Source organism: Protopterus annectens, chromosome 11.part0, assembly GCF_019279795.1.
Source record: "Protopterus annectens isolate FY-2018-M chromosome 11.part0, PAN1.0, whole genome shotgun sequence".
Classification (NCBI taxonomy): Eukaryota; Metazoa; Chordata; order Ceratodontiformes; family Protopteridae; genus Protopterus; species Protopterus annectens.
Genome location: NC_056745.1, coordinates 716506830 through 716533015, shown reverse-complemented (window position 1 = coordinate 716533015; position 26186 = coordinate 716506830). Strand labels below are relative to the sequence as shown.

Genomic DNA, 26186 nt, shown 5'->3' with positions numbered 1-26186 from the left:
CTTACACAGAAAAACATCCAGGCCCAGCTAAAATTTGCAAAACAATACATCAAGACTCCTAAAAGATTGCGGGAAAATGTGTTATGGTCTGATGAGACTAAGGTTGAACTTTCTGGCCACAATTCCTAAAGGTACTTTTGGCGCAAAAACAACACTTTGCATCATCAAAAATACACCATCCCCATGGTGAAGCATGGTGGTGGCAGTATCATGTTTTGGGGTTGCTTTTCTTCAGCTGGAACTGGGGCTTTAGTCAAGGTGGAGGTAATTATGAACAGTTTCAAATACCAGCCACTTTTGGCCCAAAACCTTCAGGCGTCTGCTAGAAAGCTGAAGATGAAAAGGAATTTCACATTTCAACATGACAATGACCCCAAGCATACATCCAAATCAACAAAATAATGGCTTCACCAGAAGAAAATTAAACTATTGGAATGGCAAGCTAGAGCCCAGACCTAAATCCAATAGAAAATCTGTGGGGTGACCTAAAGCGGGCTGTGCACAAGAGATGCCCTCACAATCTGACAGATTTGGAGAGCTTTTGCAAGGAAGACTGGGCAAATATTGCCAAGTGAAGATGTGCCATGCTGATAGACTCCTACCCAGGAAGACTGAATGCTGTAATTAAATCAAAAGGTGCTTCAACAAAATATTAGTTTAAGGGTGTGCACACTTATGAAACCAGCTTATTGTACGTTTTTTATTTTTTTGTATTTTACTCTAAAAGATTTGATTGTTTTTCAGTTGAATTGTGCAGGTTATAGGTTACATTAAAGGTGGGAAAAGTTTTAAAATTATTTATTTTGGTCTCATTTTTTATATCACAAAAAACTGGCATTTTAACAGGGGTGTGTACACTTTTTATATCCACTGTATATATACACACAAATACACACACACACACACACACACACATATATATATATATATATATATATATATATATATGTTTTTTTTATATATATATATATATATATATATATATCTATATACGTGCTGGCACACACACACACACACACACACACACACACACACACACACACAATTATCCATCTGTGTATATTATTTTTGGGTCTATATTATATTCTCGACAGCCGACAATATCGAAGCTGATATTGTCAACACGAGAATAGCAAAAGCGCACAACATCCAACTTGTAAACGGAAATCTCCATAAGGGGAGATTTCCATTTACTGCAATGTAGTGCAGTCTCGGAGTTGGTATATTTTAGTTGGGGGTGTGGGGGGAGCAGCTCCTCATGTGGAAGAAGCAAAGGGGGACATGACCCCCCCTGCTTAAACCCATTAGGGTACTTTTTTTTTTTGTTTTTAGAAGTTCGATGTTTGAAAACATCAACCATATGGTGTTGTCCATATGGTTTTTGATGTTTTCAACCGTCGATCTTATAATATAGATCTTATATTTTTCTGTATCTATATCTACAGCTATCACTCTAGCAATATATTATGTGCATTCAAATATGAACACATAAATACATACATACACAAAAAACTGGAAGGCAACAGACCACTCAGAGTGTGGTGGAAAAGCTGGAGACCTTATCTAGAAAGAGTGTGAGTGGAAGGATGAAGTGCCTATCCTGTCAGACTTTGGAGAGAAGGATAACATGCTGATCCAGTCAGTGTGTGCAGGGAAGGGTGACATGCTGGTCCAGTCAGTGTGTGGAGGGAATGATGGCATGCTGATCCAGTCAGTGTGTGCAGGGAAGTATGGCATGCTGATCCAGTCAGTGTGTGGAGGGAAGGGTGACATGCTGATCCAGTCAGTGTGTGGAGGGAAGGATGGCATGCTGATCCAGTCAGTGTGTGCAGGGAAGGATGGCATGCTGATCCAGTCAGTGTGTGGAATGAAGGGTGACATGCTGATCCAGTCAGTGTGTGGAGGGAAGGGTGACATGCTGATCCAGTCAGTGTGTGGAGGGAAGGATGGCATGCTGATCCAGTCAGTGTGTGCAGGGAAGGATGGCATGGTGATCCAGTCAGTGTGTGGAATGAAGGGTGACATGCTGATCCAGTCAGTGTGTGGAGGGAAGGATGGCATGCTGATCCAGTCAGTGTGTGGAGGGAAGGATGGCATGCTGATCCAGTCAGTGTGTGCAGGGAAGGGTGACATGCTGATCCAGTCAGTGTGTGCAGGGAAGGATGGCATGCTGATCCAGTCAGTGTGTGGAGGGAAGGGTGACATGCTGATCCAGTCAGTGTGTGGAGGGAAGGATGGCATGCTGATCCAGTCAGTGTGTGGAATGAAGGGTGACATGCTGATCCAGTCAGTGTGTGCAGGGAAGGATGGCATGCTGATCCAGTCAGTGTGTGCAGGGAAGGATGGCATGCTGATCCAGTCAGTGTGTGCAGGGAAGGATGGCATGCTGATCCAGTCAGTGTGTGCAGGGAAGGATGGCATGCTGATCCAGTCAGTGTGTGGATGGAAGGGTGACATGCTGATCCAGTCAGTGTGTGGAGGGAAGGATGGCATGCTGATCCAGTCAGTGTGTGCAGGGAAGGGTGACATGCTGATCCAGTCAGTGTGTGCAGGGATGGATGGCATGCTGATCCAGTCAGTGTGTGGAGGGAAGGATGGCAGGCTGATCTAGTCAGTGTGTGGTGGGAAAGATAATGTGCTGATGTAGTCATACTACAGTGAGAAGGATGGCATGTTGATCCATTCAGACTACAAAGAGAAAGATGGAGACCTTATCCAGTCAGAGTTAGGAGAGAAGGATGGAGTGCCAATCCTGTCAGACTGTGGAGGGAAGGATGGCATGCTGATCCAGTATGAATGTGGTGGAAAGGACAGAGTGCTGATCCTGTCAGAATATGGAGGAAAGGGTGGCATGGTGATCCAGTCAGACTACAGAGAGAAGTATTAAAATCTTATTCAGTCAGAGCGTGGATGGCAGGATGGAGCACTGATGCTGTCTGACTGTGGAAAAATGTATGAAATGTGGGAACTCTTGTCTTTTTGGATCAGTCAAGAGGAGCTACTAGGGGAGCTGGTAACACAGGATGATGTCAGATGGGGTAAAAAATGTCAAACCTACACCTTAGAATTAGTAGGTAGATGAGAAGCATAGCTAGTAATTGGAAGACAGCTGATGGGGTGAATCTGGAAAGGTAATCAGAAGTGGGCAGTGCATAAGTTAGGGGGCAGAAGAAAGAAATGGAGACTGGACAATGAATACAAGTAAAATGTGGGAATATCTGGAGGTTAGGGAAGGGTTATAGTTCTAGGATAAGGATAGGAAGGGGGTAAAGGCTAGAATAATCCTAAGTGAATTCATGCTGTACATTGAACATCGCTTTCCTTCACTTTCTTGAGGTGGGCAAAGTGGATAAAAACTGTTTTGCCCCTGAGGTGTGAACATCTTCAAGCCAACTGACAGTTTATACATAACGGGTTAAAGAGAATGAAACAGTTAAGAGCAGATTCTGTGTAGTAAATGCAATATGCCATGTTACTATATGAGGGTCATTTGTAAGTATGGTAAACATTAAAAAAATGTATATGAAACTATATATGTGTCTACATTTTGTTTGTATGCATAAAACAATAAAAGGATCACTGCTCAAGTCTGGGCAAAGGATCAAAGGATAAAAATCAAGATAAACCTTTTGAATAGCTGAAAATATTTTCCTTACAGAAAACCTTTAATTCCAAAATACTATTAAGTTTTTACATGCATGTAGATGGTGATTTACTGCAGAGGATTACAGCTATGTGTTGCTTTATCCCATAGTCCTGAGTTTGATTTCTTCTGACACCATTTGCACATTGTGTGACAATGTTCCTGGGTCACCCTGTAATGACGTTTATGCACTTAACAAATAAATAAAAAATATATACACCTGCAGAAAACCATATGAGCATCATGTTTCATGAAATATGGCAATAACAAACATTTCAAGTGTGGAAATATGCATGGCTGTTTCAAAAGGCTGTCTAAGTAAAGATATATATCTTCAACAGGTTATGATACATTTTTGTGTTCTACAACAAAGAAAAATCAACAGCTGATATCCAAGTGAAACTCTGCAGAGCTAATAGTGTAACTTGGTCCAATGTGCATTCACTCAAGACATAGTTGTTAGCTTGGAAAATCATTAATTTTAAAAATAAGAGACCCGTTTCCACATAAAACTGAACACGTCATGAGTTTGAGTAACAAAGGTAGTGTGATGCAAAAATACTGTCATAGAAGAGGCTTCTTCTGTATGATTTTTATTATTTATTTATTAATGTTATGTTACATTTGTTGACCGGGATTGTCCAACTGAGCTGAAGAGCCCTTTTTCAGTGGAGGCCCGGGGAGAAAAGCTCCAACATATTATACAATTTTCATTATAAATTAGCATTAAACAGCAATGTTACAGGATTAGTACAAGGTATTAAGTAGCAATACAATGTTATACAGTGTCAGTAATCAGGAGTATAGCATAACTATTTCAAGATGTATAAAAATAAATATGTCATTAAGATGAGTATAATTTTTGGGGTAAGTGGTTAAAAAAAAAACAGTTTTATCATGATGTAGTTGCATGAAGGCAAGACACTTGCAATAGAATGTTTCTCTGAGGCGATTGCTTAATAGATTTTAGAAGACAGTAGAAAGAGTAGTCAAGGAAGATTAGAGAGAGCTAGTGAGAAGAGTGAGTTAAGGGCAGAAAGTAGATTAAGGTGTGAGAAGTAGGAGATGTTTAAGGAAGGAGAGTGCAGTGGCAGAACCAGTGAATTTTAAAGTGCTCTTTGGTGGCTGTCTTAAATTGTTTAGGATGTGTAAGGGTCCTAATTTCTAGTGGGAGCCTATTCCAGTCAATAGTAGTGTGATAGCTGTACATGTTGCGTCCAAATTTAGACTTGGATTTGTAGATTTGTAGTAGGTCTTGGTTAGAGCTTTGGAGAGGTCTGGAGGGAGAAAAATGGCAGATGAGAGGAGATAGTGCTGGGCAGTAGAAAGGCTGGTATAGAATAGAATGGATGATCTGGAGCTGAAAGAGAAAAAGCTGGTGGAGTAATTTAAGTCAGTTTAGGTGTTATAGAGAGAGACAGTGATGGGATTTGTAGGTTTGTTGGGCAGCAAATCTGGCTACCTTGTTGTAGGCAGATTCGAGTTTGGTCAGGAGTTTTGAGTTAAGATTTCTGAGAATTTGAGAATTGTACATTAGACTGGGTATAAGGTAGGTAAGAGAGAGAGTAATCTTGGCTTCAGAGGTAAGGAATTTCTTGTTACGGTAAAGGTGAACTAGTTTTGAATGATAACTGGATAAGGCACATCAAACTGAAACTATTTTAAGAAACTTGTACAATATACAGTGAAATATATCTGAATGAAATAGCAAGTCAGGTAGCAATATAATATTCTAACAGTGAATGCTAAAAATAATTATTCTTCTAAAACACTATAGCTATAGCAATTATTTCTATAAGAAAATCTTGTTCCATAGACTTAACTAGCTCTTCCCCTCTTGGAGAAAATCCAGTTTTCAGGCATATTTTTCTCTATGTAAAAATAAGCTGGAAATGCATAGAGAAAGCTAAAAACAATAAACGGTCATACTGAAAGAGCAAGTTATGCCAGAGCCAGGATTGCAGTACCCTTTTGTAGGGTGGATAGGGACCCCTAAAGAGATAATATGATGTCATACAGCATAGTTCTTCTGTGGGGGCATATCAAGGAAGAGGTTAATACCAGTACTTCTCAAGAAATCTGTTAATACTACAAGCCTTAGCATAGCAAGGATGTGGTGATGGAGGCAACAGCCATAGGCGCAATCAAGAGTTCTGGCATTTTAATCTCTTTTCTGTATTGAAATGTCAGTACAGAAAAGCGTTTCAGTTCAGTTTCAATTGAAAAGATAGGGGGTGGTCTTGTAGCTGTTAGAAAGCCAATTAGAAAAAGAGCACCAAAGTTCTTTTTTTCCTTTCTCTTCACTTGAGTAAGGGAGTGTGACAGTAAGTACTTCAAGGACTGGCACCACACTACACAAGCCATCTACAGCTCTGACTATAAGTATTAGCGATCATCTCACATTAAAGCAATATAAGACCCTACATAGGAGCAGACCCCAGGCAAGAACTTAACTTATCTTAACTTAACTTCCTTTCTGAGATGGGTATTTAGCCTTTATGGGTAAGCAAAGTAATGAGGGCAGTGGAGATGCAACAAAATGAATGCAGCTATGGTATTTAGGGTTACTTGTAAGCAGGTTAGGTTAGCCAAGATATGTACAGGAAAATGAGGGTATATTAATTTTGCTCTGTGAACAGTATCCCTTAACAATAGCCATTTGCTTCAGAAATAACAATTATCCTTTAAAAATACAAGGAAGTGTTGAAAATGCATCTTACCACCAACATGAGTGACATGCTCAGCAAAGGAAAGGTAGGGTTTAAGGAAAACACCAGGTATCTAAATGACTAAATGAAGGGAGCTATTCAGACTGGGTCATTTTTAAATCCAGACCTAGTCACTAAAAAGTCTATTCTTCCATTAAAATTACATTAAATTTTTTTGCCAAACTGCTAATTTAACAGTTTGTCAATTACATAACTAATTTACAATAACTTATCCTATGCTAATCCAGCATACTTAAAGCTGGAATCCAGAGTGGCATAACTGCCCCATGCCCTTCCATAAATATTAGTGCCGTAAACACTGCTCATTAGTGGGGGATACTATTCCAGAGTTTAGCAATGTATTGGAGGTAGAGTGAGTGTCCTACAACATTATTTGTAAGTAATAAGAATTTGTTAATAGAGCAGAGGTCCCTTGCTGGACAGTAGGGCAGTAATAAGTTTTGTAGTGCAGGGCATTTTTCTGGAAGATGAATGAGGTTGTGTGTTGTAGTTAGTTGTGAATATGTTAGGTACTTGTGTAATTCAAGCCAGTTTAATTGCTTTAAGCTATGACAATCGCAGGTCCTATAAGGGAGATTGGTGGCAAATATAGCTATTTTATTGTAACAGGAGGCAAGTTTTTTTTCTTTGAGTATTGTTTAAGTTTGTTAGGATAAGCACGGCTTATAAGAGAGTTGGCAATAAGAAGATGGTGGCTAAAGTTATTCTTGCAGTATGTGGAATCCATTGATCCTATAAAGGGAGACTAGTTTTTGGTGTGTTGATTTAATGGTGTGCAGTATATGCTGGTCATGTTTGAGATTGTCAGCTATTAGAATGGCTAGAAGTTTACTGTGAGTTACAGTTTCAATGACATTATTTGCTAACTTCATGGTAAAAGATTGCTTTTGATTTTGGCAAACGTTAAACATGATCTTTAAGAGAGGTAAACTGCAAAGGATCTCAAGTACCAGGCATACCTTGACCAGGTTTGAGTTGTGTATTATTAACTTTTAAGCACCACATTCCACTGAATTTCCTTATTCTACAAATCGTTTTTAGAGTCATCTTCCTCAATACTATATATCTGCTTTCTGGGTATAAAGTGAAATAGTCTTAGAAGACAGCTATCACAAAAATGTTGCACAGGAAAACTGAAACCCACCAAACTTCTGAGCTTGAATATGCTCTGATATATGTACACTGTTTTTTTTTCCAGTACTTTTACCCCATAGGTTTCAGTATAGGAATTGCTTCAGAGTACTTCATGAGGCAATGTTTTTCTTTTTTTCTTTTTTGGTCACTGGTTAAAAGTGTAATTTGAAAAACTTTAAAGCAAAATTCAATATCATTGTGTTATTTCTTTTGAATCAGAGGTTAAATGTTTGCTGTGTCATTTCAGATTGGAGGGAGAATTCTAAGATTATCATGTTTGAAGTTTTTGGTTAAAAACAGTATGCATTTTGACAAGTGTCGTGACAGTGCTGACTGTAAAGCACATACATGCACTGCCAATGATGCTGGTACCTTTCTGTCATTTAATTTTTTTTTAATCTTTTTTTTTTAATTTTAAAATAACAAACATGAACAAAACTATATAAAAAACATACAATTTTAACTATTTACAAAGGTACACAATAAACATTCTATAAATTAAACTAAACCATCAAAACTTATCAGCAAATCATCTATGTCCCCTATATTATTCGCTCTCACCATTGAACTATTTGCTTCTTCAATTCGGTCTAATACAAAAATAACAGGCATTGATGTATATGGGAAATATAACTCTAAGATTATGTTATTTGCAGATGACATATTGCTTACACTATCTACTTCAAAACAATCTCTAAAAGAATTTGAGAAGGAAGTAGAACATTTTTATTTGATTTCAGGTCTCCATTTTAATAAGTCAAAGTCTAACGTCATGTTATTAAATAAAAAAAGGACTTAATAATAGAAGGGAATCATATAATGGGCAAACAAGTCTCTACAATAGCTTACTTGGGGATAACCTTATGTAATAATATAAAATAAACTCTTTCTATAAATTTCAAAAATATCTTAGATAATTTAAAAAACTATATATTAAAATGGAATAAAATGTATCTAACCTTTGAAGATAGACTTCAGTTAATAAAAATTATTCTCTTACCAAAAATGTTATATATAGCACAAGCCATTCCTATGATACCAGATAAACATTTTTTAAAAGAAATAAACACAATTTTATTAAAATTTTTATGGTATCCAAGGAAAAATAGAATAGCTCTTACACAACATATCAGATCATGGGAAAAAGGAGGAATACATTTTTCCAGACATTGAGACGTATATAAAAGCCTCTATAATTAGAATAATTTTAAATTGGATTGATTCGAATTATTTTTCAAATTGGAAAACCTTACACACTATCATCTACTCCAGAGAAAACTCTTTAATAAATAATCTTAAGCTATTCAATCAAATTAATAAACCCTGGCATATTTTATCTATAGGAATCCAATATAATAATACAAGACCAACCAACTTAGACTTTATAAATAATATATTTAACACATTTAGAAAGTTTGTTATAAATAATTCAGACATAAAAATTTGGATAGAGTTAATAACTCCTTTTGGTTCTACTAAGAATTTTTCTACTAAATTTCAAAGGAATATATTTTCCTTATGGGAAGCAAGAAAATTTTCTTGTTGGTAACAATGTATAGACAATCAAGGAGTAATGGATGGTCAACTAATAATAAATACATATGATCTTTCACCTTCAGACCGGCTTGTCTTACAAGATATTTTACTTCACTCACAAGATCTATAGAGGTTAATTAATAACTCTCCTTTTAAAGCCAGACCAACATTTATAAGTTATTTATATGAAGTTATCTACGATAATAAAAATAAGAAGAATATAATTTCAAAAATTTATAAATTATTAATGAAATATAAGACTACTATTAACCAAAACTTTTGGGATTTCATTATCAAAGGACATTCATTAAACTTATCTCTGGAGAGTAAAATGTATCTACTCTATTCTATAAAACTAACATCAAACGTTCAATACTGGAGAATTTTCACATGGAAATTTCTACACAGATCTTTTCTTACACCCAATAGAATAGCTAAAATGAATCCCTCACAAAATGTTACTTGTTGGAGATGTCTGCAAAATTGTAAAGCAGATTGGATACATATTTTTTATGATTGTAGTAAACTTAAAAAATATTGGGAAGATATTGGTATTTTTCTCCAAGCCATATTTACTGATTCTTTTGGTTTATCTAAATCGCTAATTTTGTTGAATGTTAATGAACAATCTACAATGAATAAAAAAAATGTATATCTGTTATGGACTATTCTAGCAGTTGCTAGAAAATGCGTAACCAGGAAATGGAAATCCACTTCAGAACCATCATTTGAAGAATTCTTGGGATTACTAAAAGAAACTTCTACAATGGAAGTCAAGGTAAAGGAACTAAGAATTTCACCTAAGCCATGGACTAACAGTCCTTGGGGAAAGATCTTTACTCTTTTTAAGACACTAGAAACAAACCCGGACTCTATTTAAAAGAAGAAAATTGAAAACATCTCAGCTCATAACATATATAATATCTGACTCAAATGGTTATATCTAATATTTCTAACTCAGGCCTTATGTATATAATGTATATAGTTTATTTATCTGTTTGAAATAGCACAAATGTTTACAATCGAAATTCTAATACTTTTGAAATAATTCAATAAAAAAAAATTGAGCAAAAAAAAACTTATCAGCAAATCACAATTTTAGCCAAGACCTTTACTGATGTGTAACATTAGGGTTTTCTATTTTTATGGTTGACAGTTCTTTATTACAAACATTTTTAGCCAAACACATTCAGTAAAATACAGAGTAGTTTCGCATTTCCAATTTTTTGTAACAACTTTCCTTGCTATAGCTAATATGAAACAAAGAAGAGGCACTTGTAATGTAGGGATAGAATCTGGGATTGGAGCATTAAATAAGATCAAAGAGTTAGATATGATGTTGTCAATTTTCATTCTTTCCTCAACTGATGGGTTAAGATCCAAACCCTCGGATCCGATTCGGCCGTTGCTAAAGCTCGTGGCAACCAAAAACTCTCAAGCTTCTCCCTTACCCATAATGCTACAACCCCAAGTACCTCAGATCTCATTTGCTGCTGTATGCAAAAGACGTGGTGACCATTACTGTTGAGCAGATACGTTTGTAAATTATGAATTTTCTATATTTTTCCTAGCAAAACCTTTCTAATTCTTCTATTCCTTTTATTCTTTAATCCCTTACCTAATCACCTACTGTCTTATCATTTATACTACTTAAAATATCCCTCTTTCTTCCTTCCATACATTTTTTGTACCTTCAAATACTATTGAACATATTCTTTCCCTTTTTCTCTATATGCAGTGTAGTTTACTTATTACCATTGCTGCTAAACTCTTTTCCTATCACTTTTATAAAAAAAACTTCTTTATTTTCTACTGTTGAATTTTCTGCTTAATTTCTTTCTTCACTGTTGTTCCTACCATGGTAGAGAAATAAAAGAGTCCAGCTGGATTAAAAAAATGTCTTAAGTATGGGATAAGATTCCATTATCGGATGCCCATACTTTATGTGTGTATTGCCTGGGTCCTCTCTATTTACAAGAAGATTGCTCTATCTGTCATGGGTTTAACCCTAGAGCCATAGAAGAGAGAAAAAATGAGTTGATATTAAAAGGGCTTCTACCTTCTTCTTTCTGAGAGACTTTATCTGGAGCTTCAAAGATATAAATATCCTTCCCTGAGCCCTTTACCTCTTCCTCTAAGGCTTTGGAGCAATCAACAAAAAGACCTCCTTCTGATCTTACCTGCATATCCTAACAGGAAAAAGACCAGATTTTTAGGACCTGACTTCAATCTTGGATCCAAAGCTCACAAATATTGATTCATTGGATTCGACCTCAACATTGGATCAGAAGCATCCAATGTGTAAGGCAATTGATACAGCTACTCTATCCAGTATTGTTTACTTTCCAAGGACTAAATACTACCCTTCAGTGGATCCAGTTCCCTCTAGGATTCCCTCTCCCTTTTTGGAGAGACCTAGGTCCTCTTCAGTATTTTCTACTCACTCTTCCAGAAGCTTAAAAGAAGAAGATGTGGAGAAAGTGGACAGAATAATTCTCTCAGCACAAACTTTGATGGGTGTCCCTTTGGCTCCTACCTCTTCGGGTCAGGAGATCTGATTTTTGGCATACCCTGTCTTCCATTTCCTCCTCTAACTCATTCCACCATCTCAGAGTCCTTGGATCTCAGCTGTTCAATTCGGTCTGACTTGGATCCGAGGATAACTGTATCCTGTGATCCAAAGTTTGCTCAGAGCACTTTGGTTCACTCAAATTCTGACAGCTCTCAGAGTCAAGGCTTCCCTGCCAGATCTGAGGTGTTGGAGTTGACTCCAAAGTTGTCAGAGCCAACTCTGTGCCTCAGAGCCTCAGCAAGGATTAGCTCAGCTCCAGCTTCTAGCTCAGGGGGGACTGCCCTCGGTGCAGGGAGGGACAATGGTCCAGAAGCTTACCTTTGTGGATCTGAGGTCCTCTCCCTGTCTGGGGAGGTCTGCCTTTAAGGCTATGGAGACAGCATGTTCTGTCTCAGCTACATAGACAGTTCCTACCCTCTTGGATCCTCAGTCTACAGGCTTGACATCTCTGATCTCACAGTCTCAATAATCATTTCCACAGAGACTGCCAGTACTGAAACTCCAGTTTTCCAAACTAGGAATCCCAACTTCTTATGATACCTCCCTACAGCATCTCACTGAGAAGGTCCCTAAGAAGAAGATGTACAAGAAGAAGAACTTGGACTCCCCAGAGAAGTCTATCACAGAAGATATAGACTTTGATGATGGTGAAGGGTCTCCAGGGTCACCTCCTGAAGATGTCTCATTTGGAAACATCCTTGAAATCTTAAAGCAGAGAGGTAGCTGGACATTCAGCAACCCTTCATCTGAGGAGTCTGTACTGGCCCATCTACCTCCTGGGTGACTCCATCTGTCAACGAGCTCACTGAGTTGATCTGTCAATGAGTATGGAAGGATCTCAACACAACTGATCTTCTACCTCAGAGACTTGACAAAATGATGGTGCCATTGGAGGACAAGCAATTTTGGGGAAAAGGAGTTCCTGTTGATGCCTTGTTCATGTCAGTGGCCACTAAAATGGAGTTTGGTGAGGAGAGTTCCACTGCTCATTCCCCAAGAAGTCTTGGGCAATGGACAGGTTTGAAAAGCATGTCTATGCTTCAGCAACCTTCGCCTTAAGGTGACTAAATTATTTGGCACATTTCACAAGTTTACAGAGGGATTTGATTAAGGAGCTTTCAAATATCCTTGCAGGATCTGTTTCTGAGGAAGTACAACCATCTGTTACTTCTCATTTGGCTACCCTGCACTCTATTTCCAATTTGTCCATGAGGCTCATTTTTGTATGTAGCCAAAGAAACCTCAAGGGCAGCGGGTTCAGGCATTTCCATCTGTAGGCATGCCTGGATGCATTTATGTGACTTTGCGGAGCCCTTCAAGTCTGTTCGTCAATGCTCCTTTTGACGGCACATCTTCATTTGGCCTGCAAGTGAAAGACACATTATCCAGGTGTGAGAAGGATGAAAAGACTCTGTCTGCCATGGGCATACATTTTTGACACTTCAAAGATCCTCTTCCAGGAATCAATAAGATGGTCAAAATATGTGGTTCAAAAAGCTCCAGGGACCTTTCCAGGATAAACGTGAAGGAAGTTCCCTTGGGTAGAGGGGGGAACTCTAATGGCAGCTGCCATATCCCTTGGCAGAGGTGGACTACAAAACCAGGTTCCAGAGAGTCATTCTTTGACAGGCCCATCCAGTGCTCCTTAAAGGAGGCTCGGTTGCCCTCATCTGGAATCAACTATTCCTGCTCCAGACAGCCTGACTAGAAATAACAACAGGTACTAGGGTGCAGAGGATTATTTACAGAGGTTATATAATACAATTTTCCCTTCCTCCTCCATTTTCAAGAAAGATTGCTGATGAGGGAACAAGCAGAAAGTCAGGTACAAAAGCTGCTAGAAAAAAAGAGTCATCCAAGAGGTCCCACCAGTCCAGTTAGAATCTGGAGCTTACTCAAGATTCCTTTGAGTGCCTAGGAAAACGGGACTGGAGGCTAATTTTGGATCTCATCATCTTGAACAATTCAGTCCAATGGACCAAGTTCCAGATAGTCACGATTTAGTCCATTGTCATGATTTAGTCCATTTTCACTTTTTTGGGAAAGGACAACTGGATGTGCTTGATAGACCTTCAGGATGTGTACTGTCGTTGCATAAAGATGAACAGGCAGTCCAGAAGGTATTTACGTTTCCAGCTGGGAGCCAGTCATTACCATTTCAGAGTTCTGCCCTTTGGTCTCACCACAGCCCCAGGGTGTTTACCAAATGTATGGCAGTAGTAACAGCTCACTTGAGACTGCAAGGATTCTGGGTGTTTCCATATCTAGATGACTGGCTCACTCTTGCCCCAACCAGGCATCAATTAACAAAGGCAAGAGATCAGGTTCTCCAGACATGTTCTCATCTGGAGATAACCATAAACTCCTAGAAGTTTCAACTGGAACCGACCCAAAATTTGGAGTTTATTGGTACAGTATTCAACAGAAAGTTAATGATAGCCTCACTACCTTTTTCAAGGGTTCAGACTATAAGGCCACAGGTCAGAAAAATAATCTGCAGTACCAGGATTTTAGCTCACTTGATCCTGCAAGTTCTAGTAGCAATGTCAGTGGCTACAGCACTAGTATCTTTAGGTAGATTTTTCATGAGGATTCTTCAATGGATGCTAGCAACACAACTGTTAATACTTTAACAACCCATGTCAACCGCAAGGGATCTTGAATGGTGGATTCAATCAGACCAGGTTCTACAAGGTCATCCATTAATTCCCCTCAGCCCAAGGCCATAGTGACCACAGACACTTCCCAGTTGGGGTGAGGTAGTGCATTTTCTAAGGAAAACAGTCCAAGGCATTTGACCCCCCAAAGAGGCCAACTGGCATATCAGTGTCATAGAGAAGAGAGCAGTGATTTTAATGTTGCAGGCCCTTTATAATGCTCTCCCCATGTATTATTGCACTTCAAATGGACAATATGTCATTAGTTTGGCACATCAACAAATAGCAATGAACCAAATCTTACCCCTTGTGTCGAGAAGCACTCAGAGTGTGGCAATGGGTGAGCTCATTCAACCGGTTTCTCATAGCAATTCACATTCCAGGGAAGTCCAACGTGATAGCAGACAAGCTGAGCAGGTGCATTCTTCTACCTCATGAGTGGTCTCGCAACAAGAACATAGCAGAAATAATTTTCCATCAGTGGGGCCAGACTTGCTGTGATCTTTTTGCTTTGCCCTAAACAACAAATGCAGCAGCTACTTTGCTGTAATCCCCCCACAGGTGGACTCGCCGAGGGATGCACTCCTTCACGATTGGCTCTGGTCTACTTTACACTTATCCAACAATTCTGTTGATTACAAAATTCCTACAGAAAGCTGCAATATTGAAGAGCAAAGTCATCCTCATTGCTACTTACTGGCCTTGACAGATTTGGTTCCTCTTCCTTTGGCTTTGTTTACTTCACCAACCTTGAATTCTGGATTTGACTCCAGACCTTCTGTCTCATCTGACAGGCATGATTCATCCAGACTTAACAAATCTCAGGCTGGCGGCCTGGCTTCTCAAATTCCATTAATAACCAAACAACCTATTCTCTGTCCACCTGTCCAACATACTTTTATCTTCCCATAAAACCTCTACATGAAAGCTCTACTCCAGTAAATGAAAAAGGTTTGTTTACTGGGCTCGCCAAAAGAATGATGATCCTTTTTCAGCTCACATACATAACATCCTGGAATTTTTGGCTATACTTTTTAAAGAAGGAGGTAGCTCCTCAACAGTTAAAGTTCAGTTAGCAGCTATATAGAATTTGCATGTTGGATTTGAGGGATCCACGGTTGCATCTCATAAGCTCTACAAATCTTTTTTGAGAGGGACTTTTCTTCTAAGACCTTTTTAAACACCCTACTCCCCCATGGGACCTGAATCTGGTACTGCAAGCTCTTACTCATTTTCCTTTCGAACCAACAGTTAAGTATGAGCTTAAATACCTTTCTTGGAAGACATTTTTTCTGGTAGCCATTACTTCTGCAAGACAAGTTTCTGAGATTCAAGCATTGTCCTCAAAATCTCCATATTTTAATTTTCACAAGGATAGAGTTACCTTATGAGCTAATGCATCCTTTCTTCCTAAGGTGGTATCAGAATCTAATATCAATCAGTCCATTAACTTGCCAGTATTCTTTCCTAAATGTGCTAAAAAGGGCAAATACAAGTTACATTTACTGGATGTTCACAGGCAATTACATTTTCACCTAAATAGAACAAAATACATCAGAAAATCTGACCAATTGTTTGTCTCATTTGCACAAGTGAAACTGGGAAAGCCAGTTGCCAAAGTAACTCTAGCCAGATAGCTGACTGATTGTATTTCATTTATTTACAATAAATTGGGCATACCTTCCCAAAACCGTTCATCTCCATTCAACTAGATCCATGGCAACTTCCTCAGTTTTTCAATCTAGAATGTTCATAGATGATATTTGTGCTACAGCAACTTGGGACACTCCCCATAACTTAGTTACTCATTACAAACTGAATTTGGTTTCCAGAGGTAGAACATCATTTAGTTAAACAGTGCTCAGGAATATCCTTCCTTGAGCCCACCCGGGATTTTAGGTAGCTGTCCCAGCAGTTGGGTATAAAATGAAAATTGCCAATATCAGATAAAGAAGTTATGTACTCACCATAATGTTCCATCTGTATTGTCTATTTTCATTCTTCCTCAACTCTCCACCAACCAACCCCTATCCTTTCTAAACTCCTGGGAGAATAAGTGGTTATGTACATTACTGCCTTTTATATTGATATATATATGTCGGCCAGTATGTTGGCAATATCTGTTGGCTCAGTATAGGAGGTACCATTGTGCAGTATCTCAGAGTACATCTGGGTATTGCCATGGAGGTTCTTGATATAGCTATAAAAGGCTTTGTGATTGTTTTTAGTGTCTGCTACAATTCTGCCTTCATAGCTGGTTTAAAGGATTTAATGAGGGATTTCAACTTTTTGTTGAGGCTAATAAGGGAGTTTTTCCAGTCTTGGGACTTCACTTTTTTCTGCAACAGCTTCTTCCTTCTGTTGTAGAGTTTATTAATGGCAGGGGACAACCAGATTTGCTTCAGTTTTTTTGGAGGAGAGCTTCTTGGTTCTGTTGGGGTATGGCTAATTCCATGCATTTGTGTACATGTTCATACAGTGCATTGCTGCATGATTCAGTAGCTATTTTCCACTGGCATGGATGCCGTGAAGTTAGCCACCTCTATTTTTAGGAATCCAAAGTCAGCTTAGGGGATGTTTTTCAAAGTGGTTACCTTTGTGTGGGTGTGGGTCAGATGTGAATTTCCATGGTTATTAGTTTATGGTCTGATCTTATCAGGGAGGGATTGACTATTGGTGTAGAGCAATGGTCACCCACGTTAGTAAAAAACAGGTTAAGGATGTTGCTTCCTCTAGTGGAGGTCAAAATGAGCTGGTCCAGGGAATTGGAATTGATGAATTCCAGGAAGTGTTGGTCCAGTGTATTGGTGCTTGAGTAGTTTTCCCAGTTGATGGAGGGGTAGTTGAAGTCTCTAGTAAGAAAGTGTTGGGTTGGACCTTGGTAGATTCCAGGGTGCTTAAGAATGTGGAGTGAGAGTCTAGGGACATGGTTGGGGACCTACAGCAGGCTATGACCTGGACTGCCATATTACCCAATGTTAGATGTACCTGAAGTATCTCAGATGCATTATGCTAGGATACTAATCTGGAGGTGTGCATATTCTTTATGAATATGGAGACAGCACCGCCTTTGGAGCTTTGGTTCATGTTTCGAGGCTGAAAGGTGTGGAATGAGTTATAGCCTAGGGATGCTGTGAAGTTAGCCACCTCTGTTTTTAGGAGTCCAAAGTCAGCTTAGGAGATGTTTTTCAAAGTGCTTACCTTTGTGGGGGGTGTGGGTGAGATGTGGATTTCCACGGTGATTAGTTTATGGTCGGATCTGATCAGGGAGGGCTTGATTATTGGTGTAGAGCAATGGTCACCTATGTTAGTAACAACCAGGCGAAGGATGTTGCTTCCTCTAGTGGGGATCAGAATGAGCTGGTCCAGCGCATTGGAACTGATGAATTCCAGGAAGTGTTGGGCCAGTGTATTGGTGCTTGAGTAGTTTTCCAAGTTGATGGAGGGGTAGTTGAAGTCTCTAGTAAGAAAGTGTTGGCGTGGACCTTGGTAGATTCCAGGGTGCTTAAGAATGTGGAATGAGAGTCTAGGGACATGGTTGGGGACCTATAGCAGGCTATGACCTGGATCGCTGTCTTACCCAATGTTAGATGTACTTGAAGTAACTCAGATGCGTTATGCTGAGATACTAATCTGGAGGTGTGCATATTCTTTATGAATATGGAAACAGCACCACCTTTGGATCTTTGGTCCATTTTTCGAGGCTGAAAGGTGTAGAATGAGTTATAGCCTTGTAAAGCAGGGGTACTTTCTGCCACTTTAAACCAGGTCTCTGTTACAACACAAATGCCGATGTTCTCCATTCCATTTTGAGGAGTGCTTCGAGCGAGTGCATCTTGACACTTATACTTCTAGCTTTGAGCAACATGAACCTCAGATTGTATTTATTTATAGCTGTTATGATGGTAATTTGGTCTTTGGAACACCACCTAAAAAAGGCACTGTAGGGATGGCAAGAGCCTTAGTCAGTACCCGGAAACCCAGGGGTGACATATGCAGGCCATCTCTGGCAAAGCATCGAGGTCTGTCTGTCATGTCATCCCAAGCAGACAGATATTGGATGTCCTTAGAATGACCCCAGAAATGTAGCCAATTGTTGAAGTCAATCATTTTTTTGCTTGTACTGTGGTATCATTCTGGGTGATGGTAGGATACTGCTCAGGGCTAGTATCATACCTGCCTGGGCCACATAATCCAACAACTCCACCATGTCCCTTTTCATGTAGTCCAGGGAAGTGTGTCTCAGGTCATTCACACCCACATGGACAATGACAGAGTCATACTTGTACTTGTTGTGGAGTGACCTGAGTGCGTGTATTATGTGTTGGATTCTGGCATCTGATAGACAGCTGACTGTTACCTTCTCCTTATTCAACCTAGTGGGTGAGACATCTGTGTGCTTCACTACTGAGTCACCTATGATTAGTCTATTGAGCAAGGTGTTTGGCCTTAGGGGCTTAAGTTGAGGGGCACACTGTAGAGGTGAGCTATGTGGCCTGCAGTTTGTGCTGTGTTGTGGTGGTCGAGTGCATTTCTGTCTTGGAGGTCTCTGCTGTTTGGGTAAATTTCTGTTGAGAGCCTCCACGAAGGTGGGTGTGTGGTTTGTGTTTTTATTTGAGAGTTGTGATAGTGAGTGTTCTGAAGGGCTATGTGTTCCACATGGTATGGTGCAGGTGTTGACCTTCTCCTCTTGACCAGCTAGTCCAGTCTTGGCTGGAGAGTGCATAGCTTCCAATTTGGTGATATAAATGCATCTCTCAGAAGTCTGAATGTTGGGAGGTAAGAGTAGAGGGTTGTCTGTGTACATGAGGCAGTTGCTACACTGCCTCAGAATGCCCAAGTGCACCAGGTTAATAGCAGAAAGCACAAGGAACTGCCCTTTAATCATGCCAGGAGGGGTGGTCATAACTACTATGTACTAGAGCTATTCCCGTGAAGAACGACTAGTGCTGATGGCACTTAGGTGTGCTACAATAATTGCTACAAAAACCTGTTAAAGTGCAAAGTGATTAGGCTATTTGAAGTGCAAGAGAGAAGGAACTAGCAAGATCTAAGGGAGAAAACTAACAGCAAACTTTCTGGCACCAGTAATAGTCTGCCTCAGCTCGCCGCTGCAGTGCGGAGCTTAAACAAGCTCAAACCCATGTAAATGTAGGCTTTTACATCAGAAAGTTGAAAGGGATGGAAAAACTGCCCAAACAGCCAATAAACTGCAATTTCTAGGCCAAAAACCACTCCTCTTGTGGTAGATAAGCTACCTAGTGCTTACCACTCCCACTGATAAGCTAGAAAACTTCCCTCCAGCACAGAAAAGTTGGGGGGCTCAGAAGCTTACAAACAGTCCTGGATACAGCAAATCTGTATCTGGACTAGACTAATTACAGGAAAGGCTGGAAACAAGCACAAACATGGGCTTTTAAACCAGAAAGCTGAAAGGGATGGAAAAGCTGCCCAAACAGCCAATAAACTACAATTTCTGGGTCAGAAACCACTTCTCTTGTGGTAGATAACCTAGTGCTTGCCACTCCCACTGATAAGCTAGAAGGCTTCCCTCCAGCAAAGAAAGGCTGGGGGGTGGCTCATAAGCTTACAAACAGTCCTGGATACAGCAAATCTGTATCTGGACTAAACTAGTTACAGGAAAGGCAGGAAACAAGCTTAGAACTTTTGTTTTCTTTTTTTATAGAAAAGCAGCTAAAACAGTAGTAAAACAGTTCAAATGCAGTGCAAGCTAGCACACTTGAGTGTGTAGCAATATTAAAGCAAATGCAGTTTAAATAAATGCAATTAAATTTAAAAAAATAACTAAAAACAAGTGCAGAAGGCAGTAAATTAGGAAAAAAAATCAAGATGGAGTATCAGAAAACAATGCCAGCAAATATATAAATAATTCAGTCAAGCAAAAGTTAAGAAAGTACAGAACTCTGAACAGTTAAAAAGTGCCAAAATATACTTATCAGCTCTATATTTCCAGCTGTTTGAGAAGCACACTCAGTCAGAACACAAGGAGATTCTAGCAATGGTAGATTCTAGCAAAGTGCTTTTTTTTTTTTTTTAGTAAAGTGGAAAGGGAAAAAGGAGGAACAGAAGATAATTCAAGATTAAGAAACTAAGTGGGTTGGCCTTCTCAGATGTTCTCTCTGTATTAGGTAGAATGAGCTAATGGCACTAAGAGGAGTGTCCCAGATCAAATTTACAGAAGGGACGGGCAAATGCAAAGCCACCAAGTATAAGAACAAGGCAGCAATAGGAAGGGAGGGCAGGAAACTGTTTTAGGCAGAAAACATTACAGAAATGTTTATCACAGCACAAAAACAGCAGTGAGCCACTAAATGAAAGCTTTAAACAGATAAAGGAGCAATGGAACTCTAGAGAATGTTTTTAACTACAAACAAATCAGTTATATGATACACTCCTTGGCAGGAAATCAGAACAAACAGATGCTTAACAAATGGAGAACATTTCCAGTTAATACCTTTCACACACTGAAACTAGCTAAAAAAGTTTTACAAACAGCATGGCAGTAAAAACCTTATTTATCAGGCCCTGTAAGGCAGACAGTTTTAGTACAACTGTGCATAACAGTTTATAGCAATATAATACAATAACTTATAATGTATATTATCTTTCAGAAAGCTATGAGTTTCACTACTATTACCAAAAGTTATTCTCTTATTTAATTTTTCATAATAGTTTCTAAAACATTCTAATATGTCTTTTAAATCAGTTTCTTTTTTTTTTGTATTTCCTTGTTTAAATGCTATTTCTTTAATATGATTTATATTCATTTTTTAGCTCTAAATGCTAATCTGTGTAAAGTTTTAGGGTTTACTGAATATGACTGTAGTTAAAATTTTCCAAATTTATTGAAATTATATGTTGAAGAGTCTCAAGATATTTTTGATTAAACAATTTTAACTCAGAGTTTGCAGCCTTATTGTTAGGTTTTAAATTTAATTTTAATTTATCTATATTAGATTGCAGAGCATTTAATTCTTTGTCCCACTGCCTCCTTTTACATAAATACCAGTTTTTAATTTTGCCATATAAATAAACTTTTAGTGTATCCTATAAAATGCCTTCTGTAACTTTGCCATTATTACTAAATTCCATATATTGATTTAATTTGTTAAAAAAAACATTCTCTAAAACCATTTATTTTTGTTACATATACAGGAATTCTCTGGCAATACATCAAATTACTAGGTTTTAAAGTGAGAGTAAAAGTAATAACATTATGGTCAGATAAAGGACATGACATTATCAACACATCCTCAATTTTAGTATATAAAGCACTAGAAGTGAAAAGTTTGTCAATGTTAGTCTGAATGCTAAATCTATATGAATAATGTGTACAGCTAAGAGAGTTTGTCGATTTTAAATTATATATATATATATCATATTTAATGAGTAATTACAATTATTTAAATGTTTACCAGCTGAGGATAGTCTGGGACTTTTATCTTTAGAAGTATCCTTATTAAATAAAATACAATTAAAATCACCTGCAATAACCATTTCACCTTTTGCATATACTGTTATAATATCTAGATATCTCTTAGCAACTTTAGCTCCAATCCCAGGTATCCAATAGGTACTCACAAATGTATAACATTTTTTATTTATCTCTAATACCACCAATCCCAATATGCCATTCATAACAGAAAAGGTATTTATCACTTTAGGAATAGATAATGAATTTTCCAAAGTATAACAGTGCCTCTTCTTTTTAATTTAAAATGAGAGCCCACTAGAAGTGAATAGTCTTTTAACAACAATCAATCTACATCTTTACTTGACAGATGTGTTTCCTATAAGAAAATTACGTAAGATTTATGTAACTTCAAGTAGTTATTTATTTATTTAAACTATCCCTCTTCAATGGATCATTAATGTCATTAATATTTAATTAGAGACATTTACAAACAGACATTCAGAAATAACATATTTAGAAAATAATGTATAAAGGTTTAGTGCAAACAATAAATACCAAGTACTGATAATATTTGTTATGGACAGATATATTAAGACTAAGAACAAAAAATCAATTCTAAACACATTCAAACCCCTTATCATGGAATAAAAAAATCCTGGTTTGATGATATAATCATACAAACCACTCACCAATAGGTCCATTTCACTACCAAAAACTAATCGGTTGCTACTACCTCCTGATTTTAATAAATTAACATTATAAATCAACTAAGTAAAGCACACTTACCACTTAATATATACATCATATAAAGTGTATAATGAAAAAAACAAAACAAAAGTGAACTTTTCCATTTACAAATACTCAATTTAAAAAATACTATTACTTCCTTTTTCAACATAAAAAGTCATCGAACTAATAAACACTGAAATCAATAACCTTATAAAAATAACATATTTTCTCAAAAATCCAGAAAAGTCCACATCTAACATACAATAAAATCTTAACAACTAATAGTATAAAAAGGCAAACCACATTAGAAAAGAAAATAGTAACAAAACAAGCTAGTCCATGATAGCTTAATATTACTAAGCAAAGACTAGAAAGTTCTAAAATAAAATTAATATCAAAATTATAGTGTTTACTAATAGATACATCAGAAAATCTTCAAAATAGTGTTTAAATCCCTCCGTTAATCTCAAAATACCTTGTATACTGTCGTTTTTACTAATTGTTATAACTGTATTAAAAAGTCTTATTGCATCATTATATCAAAAAGCACTATAATAAAATATATTTTAAAATACACACACAGATAAATATATATATATATATATATATATATATATATATATATATATATATATATGCAAACATATACACAACTCTTTATACATATCTAATTTATTTACTTACACAAACATATATGTTATGATAAAAATCCAAGAACTAGACATTTTAAAACTATGCCAACTTACAAATAATACTAATCACACCAAACTTTCAGGTGGTAATAAAGTATTTGTTTAATAACTAAGTTTAGCTTAAACCACTAGAAGGTCAAAATGTTAAACTTCCTTATGCTTTTAAATAGAATATCATTATTAAAATGCAATGAAACTATGAGAAAATACATGTACTGCATATGTTTTAATCATTATCTAACATAATCGAAAAACTTCTTATCAAAAATACTATCAAAATAGACAAGCAGAGTATCAGACCAAGAAAAACATTAACACACATTTAAAGAATAAATATAATTACTACCTTTAACACATATAAAGTTATAACAGAAGAGCAATCAGAAATTAATATGGGTTTAAAAGTATATTTAAGTTAAAAGAGTTGCAAAGCATTTACAACCAAAGTATTACTTTCCTTATATTTAAGTTAAAAGAGTTGCAAAGCATTTATACATACTTGCTGCTATGTTAAAGAAACTGGAACTTTAAAGTTTTTTTTTTAAGTTGGAACTTTAAAGTCTTTTTTTAAGATGAAGTTCATAGTTTAGAAAAAATGTATTATTTAATTTCTTGGCAAATTTATAAATAAAATAATATAGCAAAAAAAGCATGTGATGCTTATTTAAAGTTTAAATCATACTTGCAGGGCTTCACTTTGCTTGTTTAATCTTCCTTGCTGCTCATCCGAACATTCTAATCAATTTCTGTTTATGGATAGGTCAAAATTTAAGATGCACTTCTTCCTCCAGGAAACATTACTTAAAAAAGTCCAAGCAGTTGCAATGATCAAGTGAAGCTTGGGCTGTTTAAAACTGTATTCTTAAAAGAAGAATCATGTTCTGAGTAGGAAAAGGGATTGAAAGAAGTTGCTGTGGTTAAAAAACAGTTTGTAACTGTGCTTGGCAAGTCGCAAATTAAATAAAAAGACCATTATGCCGTTTGTAAAGTAAATAAGCTTAGTTTTAGTAATAAATGTATTTTACAGTCTCCTTTTGCTTTTAAAAGATGAAATAAAATAATTGCTAGATTCCCTAACATAAGCTTAATAGAAAATATATACATTAAATACCTCAACACTATTAACTAAAAGATGTCATTTAAAAGAACAGCTAAATATAGCTGTTAAATAATACAAGCTATTTAAAACTTCACTTTCAATAAAACAACAAACTTACAATTAGTAATTAGTTTTAAAAGACATGTCATTCATATTTAAAAGGCATATAAATTAAAAATAAGAAAAAAAATTCTTTCAAAAACTGTTCTAAACTTGTTTAGTAATCTCAAATTATAATTGTAGATGAATTTTTATTAAGTTTGAATAATAAAATCTTGTCAGAAAACTAAAAGGAAGTACAGCTAAAACTTTATGCTGCTAGATGTTCAACATCTTGGCCATGCTCCCCGATCCCTATTCCTTTTTGATGTTATAAGCTGATTTGTTTGGTTTTACATGGAATGTTGGAATTTTCACAATCTTTGCACAAATGAACACCATCTCTCTTTATCATCTGTTCTCCTACTCCCATCATATCATGCATGTGGTAATACAAGAGAACTTCTCAAACATCAACAGAGAAATATTGTTGTGCTCAACTCTCTTTAACAAACTTCCTATAAAATAATGAAAACCATTAGTATTCACCTAGTCAAACAGAAATCACAGTAATAGTTTTCATTTTCAAAAATGCCTCCCTTCAACCCCACCACTCCAATCAGTATTTTCTGTTTTGGACTTCTTACACTTCTACACAAGGGTGTTATTAATGGATGCTTGGTGTACCAGGAGCTGTAATTCATGCATATTTTAAGTATGAGGATGCCATGGCTTTCTAAAATTCTTAATACATTGCTGAAGTAATACAACTGCTGCCTTTATATGATGCAATGCATCATTTTTATCTCCTCTGCATCTATGTCTCCCCTTCCTGCTATGCTCTAGACTTCTGTAAACCCTCAGTACAATATCCTCCATTATTTTTCACTCTGGTCTTCCCATTATGATACTAATTTTGGAAACAGGCTAGGAGATGCCACTCACATTTTATATCACATTACTCTACTCTACCACCCTTTCTGCAGAAAATCCATCACATACCTTTAAGCATAAATGTGTTTAAATGTAGCACCAACCAGCACTTCCACAACTCTTGAATGCCAAGGACCTTGTTGCTAATTCCTTAAAACTAGAAAACAAAGATCTATGGTTGTGTGACTAGAGGTGGTTCTAGTAAGAATGGGAATCATCCTGACAACTATACAAACTTCATTTGCTTAACTTAGTACATAAATATAGATTATTTTGCACTGACATGGACATAGAGGGCATGACTGTAGACAACAGATAAGCAAAACATAGAAATATGAGAAGGCCGTAAATCTCCATATTCACTGCAGTACCAAGTACAAAACATTCTTACCCACAAAGTCGCCCATATTCATTTAGCAGCTTCTGGTGGCCATCCAAAAATCCCTTTAAAAAGAAAGAATACATAAATTAGAACCTGTGATCACTAAGAAATGTTCCAAGTTTAGCATTAGGAAGAGCTTTAATTCACATTTTCTTAACTGGCTGTAACATCCATTTTGTAAATTATCCTGATTCTAGGACCAATCCTTTGCAAGTCTTTCCAACTTCTGCAGGGAGCTGTTATTAAAACAATTACAGGTCAAACCATTTTGGCTTTCTATTTTATTTATTAACCTGCAGTCGTCATGCTGTTAATCAGCATAGGCACATCTTCTACTTAGTTGTGTGTCACTGGACATGATCCAGACCCGTTTAAGTAAGTCTGGAAAGCCAGTGAAGTATGACAAATCCAAGCAGACAGAGGCTGTGTCACTAATGTTCGGATACAAAGATTGATGATTGTGATAATGTTTGGCCAAAGGACAGTGGCTAGAAGCAGAGTAAGCTTTGTTCATCAAACAAATTTCCATTGACGATAATTTGACAAATATCTGTAGCTGAGCTAGGAGGAGATGAGATAAAAATAATGATCTATAATAAATATACA

At 37.1% G+C, this 26186-nt stretch overlaps 1 protein-coding gene across 4 annotated transcripts in view; it reads right to left on the bottom strand.

The window, feature by feature from the left end:
* The window catches only part of TBXAS1 (thromboxane A synthase 1), a 2652798-nt gene that overhangs the window by 1634167 nt on the left and 992445 nt on the right, over positions 1 to 26186 (bottom strand). For all 4 annotated transcript variants that reach the window (XM_044088177.1, XM_044088179.1, XM_044088178.1 and 1 more), the window contains one exon: positions 25590 to 25642. In XM_044088177.1, the coding sequence (XP_043944112.1) occupies positions 25590 to 25642 (53 nt within the window). The remainder of the gene's footprint in view (positions 1 to 25589; positions 25643 to 26186) is intronic.